Raw genomic sequence first — 21,076 nt, forward strand, 5'->3', positions numbered from 1 at the left:
GCTTCGCAAGACGAAAAATTCGCTAGACGAAAAACTCGCAGAACGAATTAATTTCATCTTGCGAGGCACCACTGTATGTTTGAATACTCTCTCATATAAATAGCCTTCTGCATATAGAACACTGGCAAGTTAGGACACAATTGTTTGTTTGTTTATTCAGTTGTAGTGGAGCAATGGAGACAAGTTTTTCCTACTGTCTGGAGATAGGCATTTTGTGGTAATATCACAAATTTTATGGTCTGCTTTTTAGTATACCTAAAATCCTTTGCTTATTAGGGGCCACCCCAAATTTTCTTCAAAAAATTGCTTTGCACAGGTAACTACTATAGAGTTAACAAAATTTTCAAAAGTAGGGGGTCCATGGCTTGGCTTTTGAAAAATAGTAGGTCCTCAGTAATTAGCTAATTGGGAACCATTGCACTGAGCTGTAGCAATTCAAAGCTGAACAGCTAGCCAGAGGCAGATTTAGGGGAACACAACTGGTTCATGAAGCCTCAAGGGCACCACAGTGGGCGCCACAGCTATGAAGTACAGTAACTGGGAGGTGAGAGGCAGGGGGATGTGGATTTTGGCTTTGCACAGGGCGCCGCTTGAATCTGAGACCCCCATGGTATGCCACTGATCTAGCCCAAGAATGTAACAATACTGTACTTGAGGAACAAGCATTTCCTAATCCTTAATTCTCCTCCTATGTGAGATTGTGATTCAGCATGGCCCCAACTTGTTTGTTCTAATAACAATCCAGGATGTTCATGATTGTCCCAATACACCTATGCAAAATAAACACACGGATTTCATACGTCATACACAGTGCCGGATTTACGTATAAGCTAAACAAGCTATTGCTTAGGGTCCCACTCTCTTGGAGGCCCCCAAAAAATTTAAAGGGAAAAAACCCCTGGATGTACATTTCCAAAATATAAGATAAAAAACAAATAAAATAAAACCAGTTAGAGTTTAATAATTATTTCACTATTAGAGCTTAATAGTGAAGTTAGAGCTTAATAATTATTTCACTATTAATATACTTCTTCTTAATTGCATTTCACTATTAATATACTTCTTAATTGTATTTCAGTTCAACAGTTACTTTGATAAAATACATATTTTGTTATGTGCAAATGGCTTTAGATACCTGTTAGGTCCATAAATTACCATATAGCATATATTCAACACAAAAAACAGCAACAATTTGTTGTTGACAAAGGACAGCTGGACATATAAAGGGCCCCGTTACCTTCAGTAGCTTAGGGCCTCATCAAACCTAAATCCGGCCCTGGTCATACAAATTGACTTCAATTTACCTATTTTCCTAGGTTGCAGTTATCTCCATGTAGGCACAGAATCAGTGGCCCTAAGTGACAGATGTCCTGCAAAAAGCTATACATAGAACTCTGTTCATCTGCTTCATCTAATGTTCTGGGGGTATTCCTAACACCACCACCACTGCCTTTCTGTTAATTTCAGGGAGAAGAGAGGAGGGATAATTCTACTGGGTGTCATGAAATGCTTGCACAGATAGAATGACTGAAAGAGCACAGTACTGTATTGAATTCCAGCCTATATCTTTTCATTAGATGGAGCAGATAAATCACCACAAGGTGGAGTTCTAAGTACAGCTTTGTTTCCAGAAGGCCAGTGAAGAAACAGACGTGTGAGGACCACTGTGTGGCAAACTTGCTACATGGAAAACAGTCTATATAAGAAGTAGTTTGCAAAATGCGTAATGTGCACAAGCCTTGCTGTGAGTACACAGTGCAAAATGCATGCATGTATGATTGTTGCATCTAACAATGTACAAGGAATTTTAATGTAGTCTCTCTTACCAGGTTTTTATGAATACTTTTGCTTCACTTTGTACTCTAGCCTAAAAAACTGTTGTGATGCTACCTGTAAAACCCATAGCTTAGGCATAGGGAAACTCGGCCCTCCAGATGTTTTGGGACTACAACTCCCATCATCCCTAGCTAACAGGACCAGTGGTCAAGGATGATGGGAATTGTAGTCCCCAAACATCTGAAGGGCCAAGTTTGCCTACGCCTGCCATAGCTCAAATCTTTCCTTTCATGGAGCATCTACTAGGTCATCTTGGGAAAACCAGTACAGTGGATGCTCGGGTTGCGAACGTGATCTGTGCAGGAGGCATGTTCGCAACCCACAGCGCCACATCTGCGCACGTGCGGGTCATGATTTGGAGCTTCTGCGCAAAACGCGATTTAGCGCTTCTGCACTTGCACTGAAACCCGGAAGTAACCTGTTCCGGTACTTCCGGGTTCGGCGTGGTGTGCAACCCAAAAACACGCAACCTGAAGTGTCTGTAACCCGAGATATGACTGTAACTCTCTGTCCCGGTACTGTTTCTTTGCAATGTGAGGTCAGAACAGTCATACCTCAGGTTGAAGTAGCTTCGGGTTGAGCGTTTTCAGGTTACACTCCACGGCGACCCGGAAGTAATGGAACGTGTTACTTATGGGTTTCGCCACTCGTGCATGTGCAGACGCTCAAAATGACGTCACACACGGAAGCGGCGAATTGTGACCTGCACATGCGCAGACGCGGGTTGCGTTCACTTCAGGATGCGAACGGGGCTCTGGAACGGATCCCGTTCCCATTCAGAGGTACCACTGTATCCCATCATAGAATGTGGTATGGAATTCAGAGGGTTATGTCTGTAAAGTGATTCAAGCACTTGTAAATACTTATTGTTGTGTTTAGCCATATCTGAATTCAGGTATAAATATGTCTACAACATGACATGAAGGCTGGCAACATTAACCCCACTGTGTGGGAAACCCTTGCAGATGACTGCAGTGCCTGGAGAGAAGGAGACAGCCAAGTCATGTATTCACAGCTGTGACCAGAGGAGAAATTATCGTATTTTTCGCTCTATAGGACGCACTTTTTCCCCTTCAAAAATGAAGGGGAAATGTGTGTGTGTCCTATGGAGCGAAGACGCCATAGCCCCGCGACCCTCTCCCGGCTGGAGAGGTGACACGCGGCTATGGAAGGAGCCTCTATAGCCGCGCGTCACCTCTCCAGCCGGGAGAGCGCGCGCGGGGCTAAAGAAGCCCCCCGCGACCCTCTCCCGGCTGGAGAGGTGACGCGCGGCTATGGCAGGAGCCTCTATAGCCGCGCGTCACCTCTCCAGCCGGGAGAGCGCGCGCGGGGCAAAAGAAGCTATAGCCCCGCGACCCTCTCCCGGCTGGAGAGGTGACACACGGCTATGGCAGAAGCCTCCATAGCCGCGCGTCACCTCTCCAGCCGGGAGAGCGCGCACGGGGCTAAAGAAGCCCCCCGCGACCCTCTCCCGGCTGGAGAGGTGACGCGCGGCTATGGCAGGAGCCTCTATAGCCGCGCGTCACCTCTCCAGCCGGGAGAGCGCGGGCGGGGCTAAAGAAGCCATAGCCCCGCGACCCTCTCCCAGCTGGAGAGGTGACGCGCGGCTATGGCAGCAGCCTCTCCGCTGCGCCATTCCGCTGCTCCCTGACCTGCTCTTTGGGGCTGGTGGTGGGCTTCCCCCGCCAGCCCCAAAGAGCAGGTTGAAAGGAACCTGAAGCCTGGAGAGTGAGAGGGGTCGGTGCACACCGACCCCTCTCACTCTCCAGGCTTCCAAGGTAGCCGCCTGAACGGCACCTTGTTTTAGAGCGGGAAAACAAGAGGGGGAAAATTCTCCCCCTCTCTGCGCAGCGCCTCCTGCCGCTTTGCTGAAGGGGCGCTGGGCAGAGAGGGGGAGATTTTTTTTTTCTTGTTCTCCCCTCTCTAAAACAAGGTGCGTCCTATTGTCCGGTGCGTCCTATGGTGCGAAAAATACGGTACTACTGAGAGGAACGCAGATAGAAGAAATGCTATGGTGCATCTGTAACAGTGAAGCGAGACACCTTCATCTTCCCCAGTTGCAATAAAACATATCTCTCCTACAGCCACAGAAGGTGCTATATCTCTCCTCTCTTTCACTGTCTTTCGAGACAGATTAGTGCCAACAATAGTCTTAAAAGGTAAAGGACCCCTGACAGTTAAGTCCAGTCACAGATGACTCTGGGGTTGTGGCGTTCATCTCGCTTAACAAGCCAAGGGAGCCGACATTTGTCTGCAGTTTTTCTGGGTCATGTGGCCAGTATGACTAAACCACTTCTGGTGCAACGGAACACCAAAACCAGAGCAGCGCATGGAAATGCCGTTTACCTACCCGCCGGAGCGGTACCTATTTATCTACTTGCACTTTTGGGCATGCTTTCGAACTGCTAGGTTGGCAGGAGCTGGCACCGAGCAACAGGAGCTCACCCCGTCGTGGGGATTCAAACTGCCGACCTTCTGATCAGCAAGCCCAAGAGGCTCAGTGGTTTAGACCACAGCACCATAGTCTTACCTGAATTCAATTTCATTTGGTTTGCTACAATCCACTTTTCAACTTTGTCCAGACACTAAGCAATTTACAGTACTGATAAATCAGAAAATAAATATTTGAGAGTGACAAATTAATTCCAACCCCTGCTGAATGCCATCTAAAGGGGGCTGGAATGGGTAAAAGTGTCCCTCTGACAGTTGAGAGCAAGGATATTACATCTGCAGGCATTGATCTCTTGGTGGCAGTAGAGGCCAAGGCAATGCGTTCCATGGGGTTGCTGCGGTCAGATCCAAACCCTTCTCAGATGTTCAGGTTCCTTACTTTTTAAGAATTTTAAACAAATATTTTTAGGAACCATCCTTTTTTGGAATTGTGGTTTTAAATTGTTTTCCGTGCTTTGCATTTTTAAAGTGCCCTGGGACTTCAGGGTGAACGGCGGGCAACAAATTACATTGTTAACAATAATGATAATAAGGGGATTTATGCATTTGCCTTGGCAGGGTTGTTTTAGATTTCCCTTTTCCCTTTTTAGATTAGTACTAAATAAGATGTGAGCTACAACAGCCTCTGCAGCTGCCTTTCTTGTTTGGAAGCAGCCATACGACGTCCTCCCTTCCCTCTGGGCGAGACGGGAGATTGGCGTTTGTTTTTTTAAAGGCTTCCGACGCGCAGCCGCAAACCCTCTATCCAGTCGCTGTTACGCGTCCCTCTGCCCTTTCTTTTCTCTATGGCGCATTTCCCGGAAGCCGCCTTCTCTGACTTGTTCAGGCACTTGTCCTCTTACTCAATGGGTCCGGGTGGAGCAGCGGCCCTAAGCTTAGCGAAGAGCACGCTGTCCTCTTTTGGTGCGTCCTCACTCGGGACAATGGGATAGCGGTGAAGTTCTATCTGCCAGGAGTGGCCGCTTGCCATACCGCCCCTTTGGGGGCGGCAGGAGAGGAAGAAAAGGCCGAGCTCTGTCGCCGAGTGAAGCGTCTCTGCAGCTGCTGCTGCCGCCGCCGCCGCCGCCGCCTCATCCTCATCCTCATCCTCCCTCTCCGAGACAGGTGAGGCCCGACTTCCCTTCCTCCTCGTTAGGATGCAACAAGTTGTCTCTTCGGGCGGGGAAGAGAGTTGACAGAGGGAGGGCAGCCATTCCTGGCTCCTTTCTCGCCTTCCCCTCCACCCCCTTTACATGGGCAGCCTTTTCTGTTGCTTTTCTCCCCAACTTCTCGCAGGACTTCCCATCTCCGTACCGGTTTTGGCGCTCTCTCACTGATTCTGACTTGAGTCCTTGCGTTGTGGCGCGGGCGCCGTTAATATTTCCTGTGCTTTACGAATGTTGTAGGGGCTGCTTCACGCGGCAGTTCTTACAACACCATGTCAGGTAGATATTGCAGGTGTGCAGCTGGGAAAGCGCGGCTCCCATTTGCTGGAAGCCACCCAGAGAATTTGTAGGAGAGACAAGATTGGAGCTGGTCTTTCCTGATTTGTAACTGTTTATCAATTCAGCTATCGGTCATCAATTTGCAGAAGTGTCTCCCTGTGCACTGAGTTGCTGTTGTGTGTGCACTTGAGCATTTGTTTTTAAATGTTTTGTGGGAGTGCCTTTTTGTGGGATATTCACTTGTCTGCTTGCTCTTTATTGCTGAAAGAAAGACTTTTAAACATGATGAGTGCCCCCCAAAGGACCAATAGCTCTTTTTGAAAAGCAGGTGGTTATTTCATCAAAAAGACATTTGTGGCCCCATCTCTGTCAGGTACACAGATCTAGTCAATGTATCCCAGTAAACCCATGTGAATTAAACGAATGAAGATGATCACTGAAGTCTTTTTAAATCGGAGCAGGTTTCCATCATAGAACTCAGTTTGCTGCTCTTGTCTTTGTCACTGCACTACACAAAGAGGATGATGCTGGGACACAGCAAGAGAACCGAAGAAAGCCATACATAAATTGTTGTTGTTGTTTATTAGATATATATACTTCCCTTCATCAAAAGATCTCAAGGAGGTTCACAAGATAAAGTCTGGAACAAAGTCCCTCCTGTACAAAGAAAGCTATATTAGATGGGCTTTGGATTTTACAACATTGAAAGCCTGTTTTCTACTATTGTAAAAGTGCTACATGGGAGATAAGAATCTGTTGCCATACGTTGCACTTCATAGACTTTAAGAAGCAGAGGGTAGACAAGTATTACAGGTTCCCTAGTTGCTTCACTCCCAAACTTGATTGTTGTGTTTACTTGGCAATGACAGCAGTCTGTATTCAACTTAAGAGTATTCTGGTCTTTAGTGAAAATTGTCTGGAAATTCAAACTGACAGTTCCAAACACTTCTTTGTAATATACTATGCAGATCTTTATATACTTTAAAAAACTTGTTTTGTTTTCTTTTTAAACAGAATATGATAGGCCGAAATGAATCCTGTGGTGCAGAGCAGATGCCCATGTCTTACTTGACTTGCCTGCTTTACATACTGGAAGGATGGACTGGAGTCGAACACTTGGACGAATATCTGAGTTACCTGGTCTACCTCACATGGCTCTTTGCACCATTGCTTGTAGCACTTTTACTTCCTGCACTCATCCTCGTTCTTGTATATGTCAGCATTTTTATTCTTTATATTTACAAGTTAAGGACACACCTAAAAGAGGTTTATTCAAATGATTTTTGGGATAGTGCAAGACTAGCAGTGTTAACTTTGTGGTATGTTCATGGAAGAATATGGAATGGTAAGTACATTTTTCTTATGTAGGTGATATAAGCTAAATAGTCTTCAAGTATAAGGATACAAAATCCTATACTTGTTTTCAGAAGAACTTTCCCAAGCATTTTTTTCAGTAGCACTGCATAAACTACTTTGTTATTACAGTTTCAGAGGTTCAGTATTTTTTTATTCCACTTCCTAATCAATCACATTCCTATATTCAGAATGTGTATGCGTTGTAAAAAAATTTGTTTGATTAAAGAGGAATTATTCCACTGTAGAAAGTAGCTTTATATTTTACATTCACGTATGTTTGAGGGAGGCAAATGATAATAAGGTTTATGTTAAAGGAGCTCTTTCTGAGTTGTTCGTTGCTAACTAGTTGCACCATATATTTCCCAACCTCACTGGAGTGCAAGGTGGACTTTCTGGAGATCGTAAAAAGAAGCAAAAAACAAAATCATTTTGATTTTGCACCATCTATTACCCAGATGTGTGTTTGTGCACACACCTCTTTGATGAGGAATGCATGGTGTGTGCATAGGAATGCATAGGCCTTTTCCTACAGGAAAGTGGAATTCTGTTGTGATTCATTCCTTTTAAGCAAGAACTGCACCAGTCTAAGAGGGTACATGAGATTCTCAAGACAATATAACAATAAACTCTTTAGCTTGTTCACTATAAATCTTGGACTACAAGGCTTTTTAGACAAGCTTCTTGTTAGGGAGAAGTCTTGTAGAATAGACAATAATGGGGATGCATCAGTGGTTTCCTTCCTTCTTCCCAGCTGCCAGAAATCAAGGTGTTCCTGTGAACTTTCAAAGAAAACAGGAACTTCACGTAATGAACTCTGTCTACTTTTCTTCTGCTTCAGACTACCTTAACTATCGTTTCCCAGTCTGGTATGTCATACTTATTGTCTGTTACTTTCCTGTGCTGTACAGGCACTAATATTTAGCAACTGTATTCAGGTGACGTAGTTTGTCCTTGAAAGACAGATTTAGTCTGAGTGAATATTTAAATATATTTTGAATTTATATGCCCAATGATGTGAGGTTAATTTTTTTAAATAAGTAAATCGGATTTTTTACAAAAGGTTCTAAAAGATACCGTGAAAGTCAGTAATGAAACAATTAAAGGCTTTCTAGGCATGGTTGCTAGACTTCTTCCCTTCTTTCTTTTTGCTTGAATAATGTATGCTAATTGTAGCAAGTATATTTTAGAAGAAAATGAATAGCATGAGATTGCCTCTGAGTCTGACTAATGGAATTGGTGGCAAAGTATAGTCAGAAGTCTCTTTGCTTGAAAAACTACATGATGACCAGGAAAACCAGTTACGTTGTTTCAAGCCTGCAATACTATGTCTACTCATTCCCATTCAAGTCCCATTCAATTCAGTGGGGCTTTACTCCTAGACAAATGGGGTTCCAACCTCAGTCAGTATTTCTGCTCCTTCCCTTGCAAATGATAATGAATAGCTTCACACTTATTTCTGTTCAAAACCTAAGCAGCCTAATTAATCCTTCAAATATCCCATAGCTCAGGGGAGGACAGACTTCAGGCTTGTGGGATTTACATTTTTTTCTATTAAAACCCGAAGATCTATTAACCAGAGCCAGGTGCAAACAGACACAAGTACTTAGAATTAATAAATTCTGAACCCAGTGACTTTGAGCATCAGAACAAAACTGAACTCTTCAGTCCCTCCACACACTGATGCATCACTTTCTGCTTCATTTCAGCACTATACAGTAATGTGGGTGTGGGAGTCATTGCTAAACAATTGGGGATTTGGGAATCCATTGCCAATCTACTTAAATTCCCCAGAAATCTGCTGGTAGATTTTGCTCCACAGTGTCCATCAATGCCCTAGCCTAGCCTAACCTGTCATATGGAGGGAAATAGTTAAATAAAGGAAAGTATGCAATTAGGGCAGGAAAGAGGAACCTGTGGCCCTCCAGCTGTGGTTGTACTTGCAACTTCTCTAAGCCCCAGCCAGCATGGGCTGTGGGTGTGGATCATGGGGGTTGTAGCTAACATTTGAAGAGCCTGAACTTTTCTGTCCATGACATAGGCCATGATATAGAAATCTTCTGTATTTCTGTTCAAGCCAGCAAAACCTCTTAGCCACAAACGCTGTGACCCAAATTCTAAAAAGTTGGTTATTCAGGATTAGAGTGGCAAACTGCAAGAACCACCCACATGTGTTGCCTCTTGATTCACTGGAATCTTTGATTGTCCTTGAATCTTCCTGCCACAATTGACATCCTCTCCTGCCACACCAGTGTGGCAAGGCACACCGCTTGAGAACCACTGACTTAAACCATCGGTCTAATAAGGCACATATATATGCTTTTGCCAATATATTCTCTTCCCCCATCCCAAGCTTCACAATTATGTGGCCCTCCAGAGGAAAGAGTACAGAAAAACTAGTGGGGAAGATGGAAGAATGACTGTGGAAAGTCCAACAAGTTCAGCAAGTGTGTAATTATAGCAATTATCCACATTCATTTAGGGAAGTGGGGAGAAGCCCTCTTTATGGAAAAAGGCATTTTACAACTTTTAAGAATTAGAATAAAAATAATTAATGGACTGAGTAAAGGTAAAGGGACCCCTGACCATTAGGTCCAGTCGTGACCGACTCTGGGGTTGCGGCGCTCATCTCGCTTTATTGGCCAAGGGAGCCGGCGTACAGCTTCAGGGTCATGTGGCCAACATGACTAAGCCTCTTCTGGCGAACCAGAGCAGCGCACAGAAACACCGTTTACCTTCCCACTGGAGCGGTACCTAATTATCTACTTGCACTTTAATGTGCTTTTGAACTGCTAGATGGCAGGAGCAGGGACCGAGCAACAGGAGCTCATCCTTTCATGGGGATTTGAACCACCGACCTGATCGGCAAGTCCTAGGCTCTGTGGTTTAACCCACAGCGTCACCCGCGTCCCTGTAATGGACTGATATATACAAATATTAAGTTGTGTATTATCAGGCAAATGCTGTAACAAATTCAGTCTGCTTCTGTTCTTAACCAGATAGTCCCCAGTAAATGGCTGGCATAGGACAAAGGTAGCTAATCACTTTGAACCCAAGGACTGCATTCAGTTTTGACCAGCCTGCTTGAGGGTTTGATGCCAGAGGAGAGAAAAAGAAATTCATGTTCACCTGCATGCACTGTACTGCACTGCACTTGTTCACCAATGAATCTCTGTCTCTGGCACACACCACAATCATGCACATACAGGGATCCTTTCTTTTTCTTCCCCTGTGCAACTCTTCATTAATTCTACAGGTGACAGCACCCTTTGTCTTTGTCCTCAGTGCAACTTAATGGCAACAGCAATCTCTCCATTAACTTGACTGGAGAAGGGAAGAGACCCTTGGTGGGCCATGTGAGGCTGTCTTGTGGGTCTGATCTGGTCCATAGTTCATAGATTCGTCACCACTGCCACAGGATACAATAGTATACCTTAAGGCAGCTTACTGTCAGTGTACCATAAGAGCAGTGCTAGGAAATATTTGTTGTGCCAGATGCTTACATGTTTTATGCTGGTGCTTAGCAATGTGAAATATTATTTTGCCGAATATGACCACCTCTTTTATTTATGTATCTCTATGGTCTCCCTTATTCCTGAGTTCAGATCTTTGTAGTTGTATACAACCTTGATAGCATCAGTTTTATAGACCGTCATTCATCTCCCTTTTCACCTGACCACTGATACTGTGTAAGTGGCACAGGTTGATGAACCTGAAAGTCAATAGGAAAAACAATTAGGACATGCAACAAAAAGTTGCAGTGTATCCTTGCCCCCCCCCCCCAAATAACAGGGTTGTTCTGTACTCTCTGGGCGCTATAAGCTGTAAGGGCCTAAGCAAGCCAGTTCAAGCGCTTAAGCAAGCCTGTCATTTTATATGAAGCTAACTTTGGTAACAGGTTGTGCCCTCTGGTAATTCATTATCCAAATTTAAAAAGCATACTTAGTTTTTAATACAGCACAGGTCCAACTGTTGTAAAGTAGTTGTACAATACCCACAGTGGATGAAGCAGAGCCTTTAGCAAAGTGTAATGGAAGAGTGGTTTGGCCAGGATTCTTCAGGAAAACTTGGAAAGGAATGGGGTTGAGACAGCTACCCAAGGCAGATCCCAGAATAAAATGACATTGCCAATCCAAAAATGAAAAACTAGGTTTAGAAAACCCGAATTTACAGTGGGTGGGCATGATGTAACCACAAGTTTTTGATGTTGAAAATTATTGACAAAGAATGAAATTTATGATATTTTATTGCTTGTAATGAAAATTTTATGTATTTTGGACATCATGGGGGGAAATGGCTACTGGGTAGCCATTTCGTACAACTTTCCTACAATCCATAGCTGTAATAGAAAAAAAATTAATGAAACAAAGTTGTATATCTTAAAAATTAAAATAATATTGGTTATTATAGGTTCTTTTTGAAAGTGCAGACTTGTTTTAATTTTGGGAAATTTTGGGAAATTTGAAGTTATTACAGCTATGGATTTTCTAAACCTAGTTTTTCCACCCAAAAAACTAGGCTACAAGTGCATTAATTTTTTTAAAAAATAGGCATTTATAAAATCTTTTGAGTGCTGGTGTATTTTTTTTCTTAAATCGTCATCATTTTATTGAGCTCTGTGTAAAATTTCAATCTGATACTTGTTTATGGAGAAGAAGAAGAAATGTACACAAGGGTATCTTATGCCGAGGGTCTCAATAGGGACAGACAATGCAGATTTAACAAAACTTCAAAGTACTATAAAATTAAAACCGTTTGAGATGGAGGGAAAAATTTAAGTGGGTTTCAAATTTCATCAACATCCGAGATGGAGGGTGACATGACCTCATTGAAATGACCCTTTCCTTAAACTCAGGTTGATGACGGTTCTTGGATATTCTTAAGCATTTCTATTTGGCTAAATAGTCAGGTGTTCACATGAATTTATCTTTACCTGTCTTGCAGCCCAGGGCTGGTCCAGCCATTAAGCAGAGTGAGACTGCTGCCTCAGGCAGCAGAAGCCCCCAAGGCTGTGTCCTTATGGGCACCCCTTCTGCCCCACTGCCTCCACCGCTGCCATTTACACTGATTTCCAGCGAGATTTTTCTTCAAATTGGCACCATTGCTGGATGCACCAGGATGGCACTTCCTGTTTCTCCTTAAGCGAGTAAAATGGGACACTCCACCCCTGTTGCAACCCACCTATTTGATGAAACATAATTATAATTAGATTATGAAACAATGAACTAAAGGTTGGGAAGTTCCCCTTTTCAGATCTTGCCTCAGGTGACTTGGTAAACAATTTTGAGTATAGCACAATAAACATAGAAAAATTTCTAAATATTTTACCCTACCTTGCCTTAACCTGAAATGATTTTATTCCATTCTTTCTAAAAAAAAAAAAAGCCCAGACCAGTACACTACATTTAAAAACTTATAAATGATCAACATGGAAAGGCAGTGAAATAGCAGAACTACTAAATTCCATAGCCTGTTTATGGCCCAAATCCCCAGGTGAACATTTTAAAAATTGGTATCTGAATAGTGACAGTGTGGGGGACAACCACATTTCCTTTGGGAGGGAGTTCCATGTTCAGGGTGCTGCCACTGAGAAGGCCACTGCCTTAGACCACCACCAATAAGCCAGGCCACTGGTTGGATCTTGGAACACAGGCCTGTAGGTATTGGGAGAGCACTCCCATTGGGAGAGTAGGTATTGGGAGGAGTACTTTGCTCCTAAGTCATCTGGGGCTTTGTACACCAGTACCAACACATTAAAATAGGCCCAGTAGCATGCAGTCAGCCAGTGCAGAGTTCTGAGGATTGGAATCACTTGAATCCCATCTGGCTGCCCCTTTTAGGAGCCTGGCAACCACATTTTGCACTAACTGCATCTTCCAGACTATAGTTAAGGGTAGCCCCACGTAGAGTGCATTGCAGTAACAAGTCATTAGGTTATCAGAGCGTGGATTACTGATACCTGCTGTCCAAGTCCATGAATTGCTATAGATGGTGAGGAGTAACTATTCCCACTGAGGCTACTTGTACTTCCAGTGACAGCTTTGAAATCTTGGAGAGCTCCCAAACCATGTACCTTTTTTCAGGTACAGTGCAACCCCATTCAGAACAGTCTCTCCAATTCCTGGACTTGGAAACTCTAAATGTGAGCAGGTGGTTCTTAAAGATTAGCGTCTACAGCTCCAGGTCCTCTGTGCAACAGCAACAACAAAGGTGGTTATTCCCCCACTTTGCAGGTGTTTTCAAGAAGAGGGTGTGCCCATGAAGTAGTCAGTGAAATCTTTTGAGTCAGATTCCTTATCAACAGAAGAATTCCTTTTGAAGGTAGTGTAATGTTGTAAGCAGATTTTCTCTACAGATTTTCATATATGTGCTTTCATGGGGTAGAGCCAATTGTATTGGAATGATCAGATATGTTTTCAATTGCCCACTCTACTTGCAAAAAATGTTTCTCAGGAGCAAGGCAGAGATGGAATGAGATTCTTAATATTTGATAATGGAACAGCAGCAATGATCTGAAAAGGACAAAAGTCATTGCAATTTTGGCAGGACGCTATAATTCTTCTACAGAACAGGAATGTTTTCTTTGGAGATGGACTTTATTGATACTGACTGCATTTATCAAAGAGTGCACAAGTATGTTGAAGAGTAACTAAACAAGATTATGAGATTTAGCATATGCTGGTGGAGAAACTGAGATGAACCCCCGATGGTTACCTTTGTGTCCCAAGGTAACCAGATAACCCAGATTAGAAGCTCTTACTATTTTTCATTGAGAGAAGCTAGTCCAATACAAGATATCATTTTTAAGAGCAATGCAACTTCTGTCTAAAGTAACAAAAGAGAAGTCAGCAGTTACCTAACTGGCAGACAAGTCAGTCATTTATGAGGGCATTAAAAAGTAGTTCAAAAGAGGCTTTCTTTCCAGGAAAGTACTCAATCCTTCATATTGAATGTCCAGTTGTGATGTGGCCTTTGCTTGCCTGTCATTTGCAACTGTAGTTCTGGTGCTTCTTTGAGTAAGCTTTTGCAATGCAAAGTTGATATCAAATGTTAACCTTCCCTTCTCTTCTTAACAGGCTATGAGGTGCACGGCCTAGAAAAAATACCTGATGGACCAGCCCTATTTATTTTTTATCACGGAGCAACACCTATAGACTTTTTCTATTTCGTGTCTGTTGTTCTTGCTAAGAAGAAAAAATTCATCCATGTAGTTGCTGATCACTTCGTCTTTTCATTACCAGGTAAAAACTGTGAAATGTGATTATGATGCTTGTAGATCAGTTAAGAGTACTAACTGGACATCTGAAGACACGTGTTATGGACAGGGTTTATTTGTTTGTGTACACAGGTGCATTCATACATAAATTCAGTGAGCAAATATGCAGTTTGTAGAGTTTTAGAACAACTCAAAATGCAGAAATGAACACTGGCTGTGTTTGTATGTCGTTTTGTTTCTCTCCCCCCCCCCCTTACATTTATATCCTACCTTTCTTCCACCATGGAGCCCAAGATGGTATACATATGATTCCCAGGCAGTTCTGCATTGAGATTCTGACCAGGCCTTGGCCCTGCTTACCTGTAGCAATGTGGTAGCTCCATGTGACTTCAGATCGCAGACCTGGGATCCATAGCTTACCATGACACATGAACACACTCACTGAGAATGTTCTTAAATTGTGGCTTCTGCATTGCAGATTTGAAATTTAACTTACTTTATTATGATTTGCTTACTGGACTGAGTTCTGTCTTCAGTGGTGAAAATCGGTAACAATGATCTGAAAAGGGATTGACTGTACCTTTTCTAGTTGTAGCCCTTTGAAGATGGAAACAGTATCTTTCATGACTTTTAAAAATATATCCTATATTAAAAACTAAATAACCATTCCTGAGGAATGGTTAGAAAATAAGGTGTTTCTTATTCACAGTTGCAGCCCCATACAGATGTAATACTTAACAGTGGTTAGCATTTGCCATAGTTGTTTCCTTTACCTTTTGCTAAAATTCCCAAATGTGCCATGAAATATATCTTGCTGTGCTAAGCCATTACCCTTCGGTGAGAGTGGTGTAGAAAGACACTGTTAAACTAAATAAAATTTAATGTGACCAAATGGAACGGTCACTTGCCAAATTATTAATTGTACCGAGAATTCTGTCTGATTACACCAAACTCTATGAAGCTTTTAAATTTATAGTCTATAAAACAATTCACAAATTTTATGAAATATAATGTGTCTTCAAAACACTAACTTTTCTAGAGTGATGATAGTAATGGTTTGTTGTTTCTGTATTAGTACCATGTAAGCCCTGCAGCACTAAGCTTGAATTGGCCCAAATGCACCTGATATGTGGAAATTAGGTAACAAACTTTGTCCTAGAGAAAAATGATGAGTCAATAGTTGCTTAAAATTATCACTATTTTGTTTTGAAAGTACCGTATTTTTTGCTCTATAAGACTCACTTTTTCCCTCCTAAAAAGTAAGGGGAAATGTGTGTGCGTCTTATGGAGCGAATGCAGGCTGCGCAGCTTTCCCAGAAGCCAGAACAGCAAGAGGGATCGCTGCTTTCGCTGCATAGCGATCCCTCTTGCTGTTCTGGCTTCTGAGATTCAGAATATTTTTTTTCTTGTTTCCCCCTCCTCTTGTGGTCTGGTGCGTCTTATAGAGCAAAAAATACAGTAAATGTTTTGATTAAGCCCAATATTGATGCAGGAGGATGTGAACAAGAGGTGGGTGCTGGACTGCATTTAGATGTATAAAATCCAATTCTTTCATGGTTTTGTTCAATATTTCCATTTTTCTTTTTTGCCTACTGTTTATTCCAGATTTCTCTCATGAGCTATTTGTTTCTTAACTCTTTGCAGGTTTCAAAATCGTAGTTGATGTGTTTCGTACTTTGCCTGGATCACAGGAGGAATGTATAAAAGCACTAAAGAGTGGACGCTCATTGGCCATTTCACCAGGAGGAGTTCGGGAAGCCCTGTTTGCTAATGAATACTACCCCATACTATGGGGAAATCGTAAAGGATTTGCTCAAGTGGCTATTGATGCAAAAGTGGTGAGTGTTTTCTGAGCATAAATGCAATATAACTTCAGGCATCTTAACCAAACCAGCCCCATCAGTGTTGGAATCTTTCTATATGTAAAATCAACAAAGTAAAGACAGATGATTTGCTTGCTCATGTTCTTCATCCAGAGAGAACTACAAGAAGCAGAGACAAGCAAGCAGAAATTGAAACAAAATGGATGCACTTAATGGCTCTTCAAAAAATGTTTGTATGGAAGCCCACCACATACATTGAGAATCTATATAAATAATGTTTCCATTTATCCAAGTTGATCAGATCTTACATATTCCAAAGTAGTTGTATAAATGGTAAAGTATTGTGTTAGTGCTCTGGTTCTTCTGTGTAACACCGTCGTGTATGCCAACAAAACCATCAATTTCCTGGAAATTACAGAACATCAAATAAAATCCTGAATTGTTCCTCCTGTCTTATCTTTTGAATGGCCATCTAGACTAATGTGAATAAATGAATGCATTATATGCAAGGCTATTACTGAAGATTTCTTAATAGGTTATGTTGCTTTCAGATGTTTCGTCCGATTGACTATCATACAGTCTGATGGCTTGATCCATCTTTTTTTTGGAGGGGGGCTGTCCTGGTACAAAAAAAGGCTTTAATTGTATCAGTCTTTTCATTCTGAGAATTAATTTCATTTGCCCTTAATTGTTTTAAATAAATAGAAGGCAAAGTCTGCTTTTTCAAATTGCATTGAGGATGAAATTAATGATCTTATGGACAAAATAATGCTTTTTAACAGGAACAGCTCACATAGAATGCTGAGAAGTACCGTATTTTTCGCTCTATAAGACACACTTTTCCCCCTCCTAAAATTAAGGGGAAATGCAGGCTCCATGGCTTCAGCGAAAGCAACGCAAAGCCAGGAGAGCAAGAGGGATCGGTGCGCACCGATCCCTCTTGCTCTCCTGGCTTCGCTTTGCTGGAGAGGCGCTGCACAGCTTTCCCTCTCTGCGCAGCGCTCCTTCAGCGAAGCGGGAGGAGAAATGGAAGGGGCTCCGTTTCTCCTGCCGCTTCGCTGGAGGGGTGCTGCGCAGAGAGGGAGATTTTTTTTTTTTCTTGTTCTCCCCCTCTAAAACTAGGTGCGTCTTATGGTCTGCTGCGTCCTATAGAGCGAAAAATACGGTATCAGAAGTGATAAGATCTTGATTGTGATCCTATATACCTTAATTTTTAGCATTCCAATTGTTTCTGTTAGAATATGCGGCTATGAAACACAAGCATTTGGGTGAAATAGATTCTTGTTCTAGTTGTGAGTAGAGTGGTTTGGTTTTCCTTTGAAAATACAGATTTACCTTGAGGGTTTTTCTTACTCCAAAACAAATTATTTCTTTCTCTACAGAATCACATTCTAAGTTTATAGGTGTAATAATAGGGGATTCATATTATGCTGTGGCTAAAAACTCAATTTTGTGATAGAGACCCAGGTTCAAATGCCCATTCCCATATGAATCTCATTGGGTAATCTGTTTCACTGGATAGCTGTGAAAAGAGTAAGTGGGAAAATTGCACTAAGCTCTTTGGAGCAAGCATAAGATACAAATGTAATTAATGAATGGTTTAGCATGGTTCTCTCGGCTTTCTACTCATTTAATTAATCCTATAATGATACAAAGTAATCGTTAGTGAGTAATCACTGAGGAATGCACTCTGTTATTTAGGATGCAACACCTTGAGTGTGAGACAGAAACTGCTAACGCATGTCCTTCATCTTTACAGCCCATCATTCCCCTTTTCACACAAAATGTTCGGGAAAGCGTTCGAACATTTGGTGGAATAAGTAAGCAACTTCAGTTTCTTGGGTTTTTATATTATGCTTTCAGTTGTTACATTTATTGCTTTCCTGGTTGAACCTTTGGCTTGCTATCTTTGGTGCATATAGGGGTAAGATTTTCTTTCTTGAACGATGTGGTTGACATTTTAATCATTAAGTGCTGTGAAGTGAATATGTATTTGTAATCCAAAACATCTGGAGGGATGAGGTTACTTTATGCTAACTCAAGCTCTACAAATCCACAAGTGTCAGTTGTCCTTTTGGAATTATTAGCAAAGCCTTAATACCTAGATATATACTGTTCTGTGTAGCAAGGTGTTCCAGACTGGTTCCATTTTTTCTTAAATCTCCTATTACATCCCCCCCACCCATGCCTTTGACATTCAATTTTGTAAAAAAGAGAGACAGAGAAAAAGTATAATTCACAACCATTATAACAGAAGGCTTTGTTGCCTTTCTATCCCCTGATCCTTTTTGTTGCTTTCCTTTCTATTGTTCTCTGCCTCCACCCTATTCATGCTCAGTCCTCTCATATGTCTGCTTCTCAGCCTAGCCTTCAACCATCCTTTAGGCAGCCACCCTGCATCTGTTTATCCCATACTTTAGTTTCCATACTTCATAAGTCATCTTTCTGCTCTGCTTTCCCTGTGCCTGCTTCCTCCCTTCTCTTTTTCCTAGGCACTATACAAGAGGTTTTCCCCACCCCACCCCCCAAACCAGGCTCTTTAAAAAAATAAATGGAGGGTCACTATTGTAGTTGTTAAGTAAATCTTAAAATATTAGCTAATTGCATGTATAAGCAAAGATAAAGAAGGCAGACAAAATTTCATTTAAGGGTCTTCCTAAAAGGGTGGGGAATTTGCTGCAGTTCTCACACTTGTTTAGATATAAGTTCTGTCCCTCTTATGACAATAGCACATTGATTGACTATGGTCCTATGAAGACCTAAAGAAAGGCTAAGCAGAGAATCTACTGGTATTTATCACAGGACATGCTCCCTGTCTTATAACACAGGTATTTAAGAAAGCAGCAATATGTTTCTAGAACAATGACTCTTTCCTCCAAAGCAACTTTTGGAATCTCTTTCTTTTACTATTCTACACTAGGGAAGAGAGGTTATGTAGGACCTAAGGCTTCATTCATACTTTATACTAAGCTATAGTCTTGGATTCCTGCACTTCTCTTTTTCTTCTCACAGTCATGCAGAAGAGGAGATCATAAGTTTTTGCTTCTGTTTTCAAGTAACTGTAGTTATTCAGTATGTTGAACCAAGAACTGTGGTTAGTGTTAACTATAGTTAAGGAAATGCAGTAGGATTCCCTAAACCAGAATTAATATCAACAGTTTGTCCAGATTCAGATATTACTGGTTGGTGGGAAATGGAAGCAAAAGCTTGTGATTGGTGGTGGGGGTAACATTACATGCAAACACAACCTACATCTTGGAGATATTCCAGCAATTACTTCTTCTCTCTCATGACTTCTGGCTTAGAATGCATAATCTGTGCAACTAGCTCAGGATTGGATATACCTGTACATATTCCAGAACTGTGTAGCTTTTAGCTTGCATCAGTAATTTGTGAGGCATTACTGTATAAACATGACTTGAAAGCCATTGCCTCCAAGATACCTTTAAAGAGTTGCATGATTTGGGCAACAGAACTTTATTTTACCTTCTATTCTCTTAAATATGTCTCCCCCCGCCTTCTTTTTAATGAACCAGAATTTTTTAGATGGGTGTATGAGAAGACTCGTTGGCCACTAGTCCCATTGTATGGAAACTTCCCTGTCAAACTACGCACATATATTGGAGATCCTATTCCATATGACCCAAATGTCACTGCTGCAGAACTGGCAGAAAAAGTAAGTTTTTGTTTTCATAATGCTGAAGTAGCAAAGTTACTATCCTAATCCTAAATAATTGTAGTGTAATATTCCTATGTTCTGAATACAGTTATGGAAACATCCCAAAGAGCCATGGGATGAACTGATTAATTTCATTGATTTTGGGGTGAACTGCCAAGATTGCCCAGCAGTATGCTAAATCAGTGGAGAACATTTTGGGAGGTTGTGATTTGAGAATGGGAATGGGAAAAGGTGAATTTGACCTGGCTGAGATAAAGATGCAAAGAACTAAAGAAACAAGAGAGTGCAAGGACAGTAGAATAAGGAATAATGAGAGATGGGAGAAGAGTGGCACATATCTCCTTTTGAAGATAGACAAAGGTAAAGGTAAAGGTAAAGGTACCCCTGCCCATCAGGGCCAGTCGTGACCGACTCTAGGGTTGCGCGCTCATCTCGCTCAAGAGGCCGGGAGCCAGCGCTGTCCGAAGACACTTCCGGGTCACGTGGCCAGCATGACTAAGCTGCATCTGGCGAGCCAGCACCAGCGCCGCACATGGAAACGCCGTTTACCTTCCCGCTAGAAAGCGGTCCCTATTTATCTACTTGCACTTAGGGGTGCTTTTGAACTGCTAGGTAGGCAGGAGCTGGGACCGAACGACGGGAGCTCACCCCGCCGCGGGGATTTGAACCGCCAACCTTTCGATCGGCAGGTCCTAGGCTCTGTGGTTTAACCCACAACGCCACAATGGGAAAAGGTGAATTTGACCTGGCTGAGATAAAGATGCAAAGAACTAAAGAAACAAGAGAGTGCAAGGACAGTAGAATAAGGAATAATGAGAGATGGGAGAAGAGTGGCACATATCTCCTTTTGAAGATAGACCTTACAAGCTTTAAAATACATTTGTTGAAACATATCCAACTTGAATCTTGCTGTTCTGGACTCACAGCCAGAAATTTCTCTTATTCCATTCTTGGTTATGATGCTAGAGTGTATTGTGACTTCTCAGCTTCAGGTTTTTCTGGATGATTCAGCCTGTCATTAGGCTGGGTTAAGGAAGAGGACCAAGTTTACCTTGCTACACATATGGGATATTATTAGAGAACAAACATTAGACTTCTTGTGGATTTCATTGCATATTTTGGGTCTGGACCCCATGTTAACTATTTAGCTTTGCTAACTATATGCTATAAATCATTGGATAGAAAGCATCAGAATTCTAACTTCAACCCACCTGACAAATGCCATTTTGTGCATTTGCATCTCACAGTTGTTTTGTAATTTTGAAATTAAACTGCTGGTATCTTGGGTTTTTAT

The 21,076-nt window shown here is 42.1% G+C and overlaps 2 protein-coding genes across 2 annotated transcripts in view; one reads left to right on the top strand and one right to left on the bottom strand.

The window, feature by feature from the left end:
* Nucleotides 1–21,076, top strand: part of LOC308481794 (uncharacterized protein) — a 91,404-nt gene that overhangs the window by 68,960 nt on the left and 1,368 nt on the right. The window contains exons 9-14 of the mRNA XM_081014500.1: nucleotides 5,167–5,391; nucleotides 6,726–7,056; nucleotides 14,141–14,305; nucleotides 15,925–16,118; nucleotides 17,863–17,923; nucleotides 19,640–19,779. Of these exons, the coding sequence (XP_080870626.1) occupies nucleotides 5,167–5,391; nucleotides 6,726–7,056; nucleotides 14,141–14,305; nucleotides 15,925–16,118; nucleotides 17,863–17,923; nucleotides 19,640–19,779 (1,116 nt within the window). The remainder of the gene's footprint in view (nucleotides 1–5,166; nucleotides 5,392–6,725; nucleotides 7,057–14,140; nucleotides 14,306–15,924; nucleotides 16,119–17,862; nucleotides 17,924–19,639; nucleotides 19,780–21,076) is intronic.
* The window catches only part of LOC308481346 (DGAT1/2-independent enzyme synthesizing storage lipids-like), a 203,987-nt gene that overhangs the window by 43,557 nt on the left and 139,354 nt on the right, over nucleotides 1–21,076 (bottom strand). The window lies entirely within an intron of this gene.

The sequence above is a fragment of the Podarcis pityusensis genome (genome assembly GCF_964106645.2).
Source record: "Podarcis pityusensis genome assembly, chromosome: 7".
NCBI classification, from domain to species: domain Eukaryota; kingdom Metazoa; phylum Chordata; class Lepidosauria; order Squamata; family Lacertidae; genus Podarcis; species Podarcis pityusensis.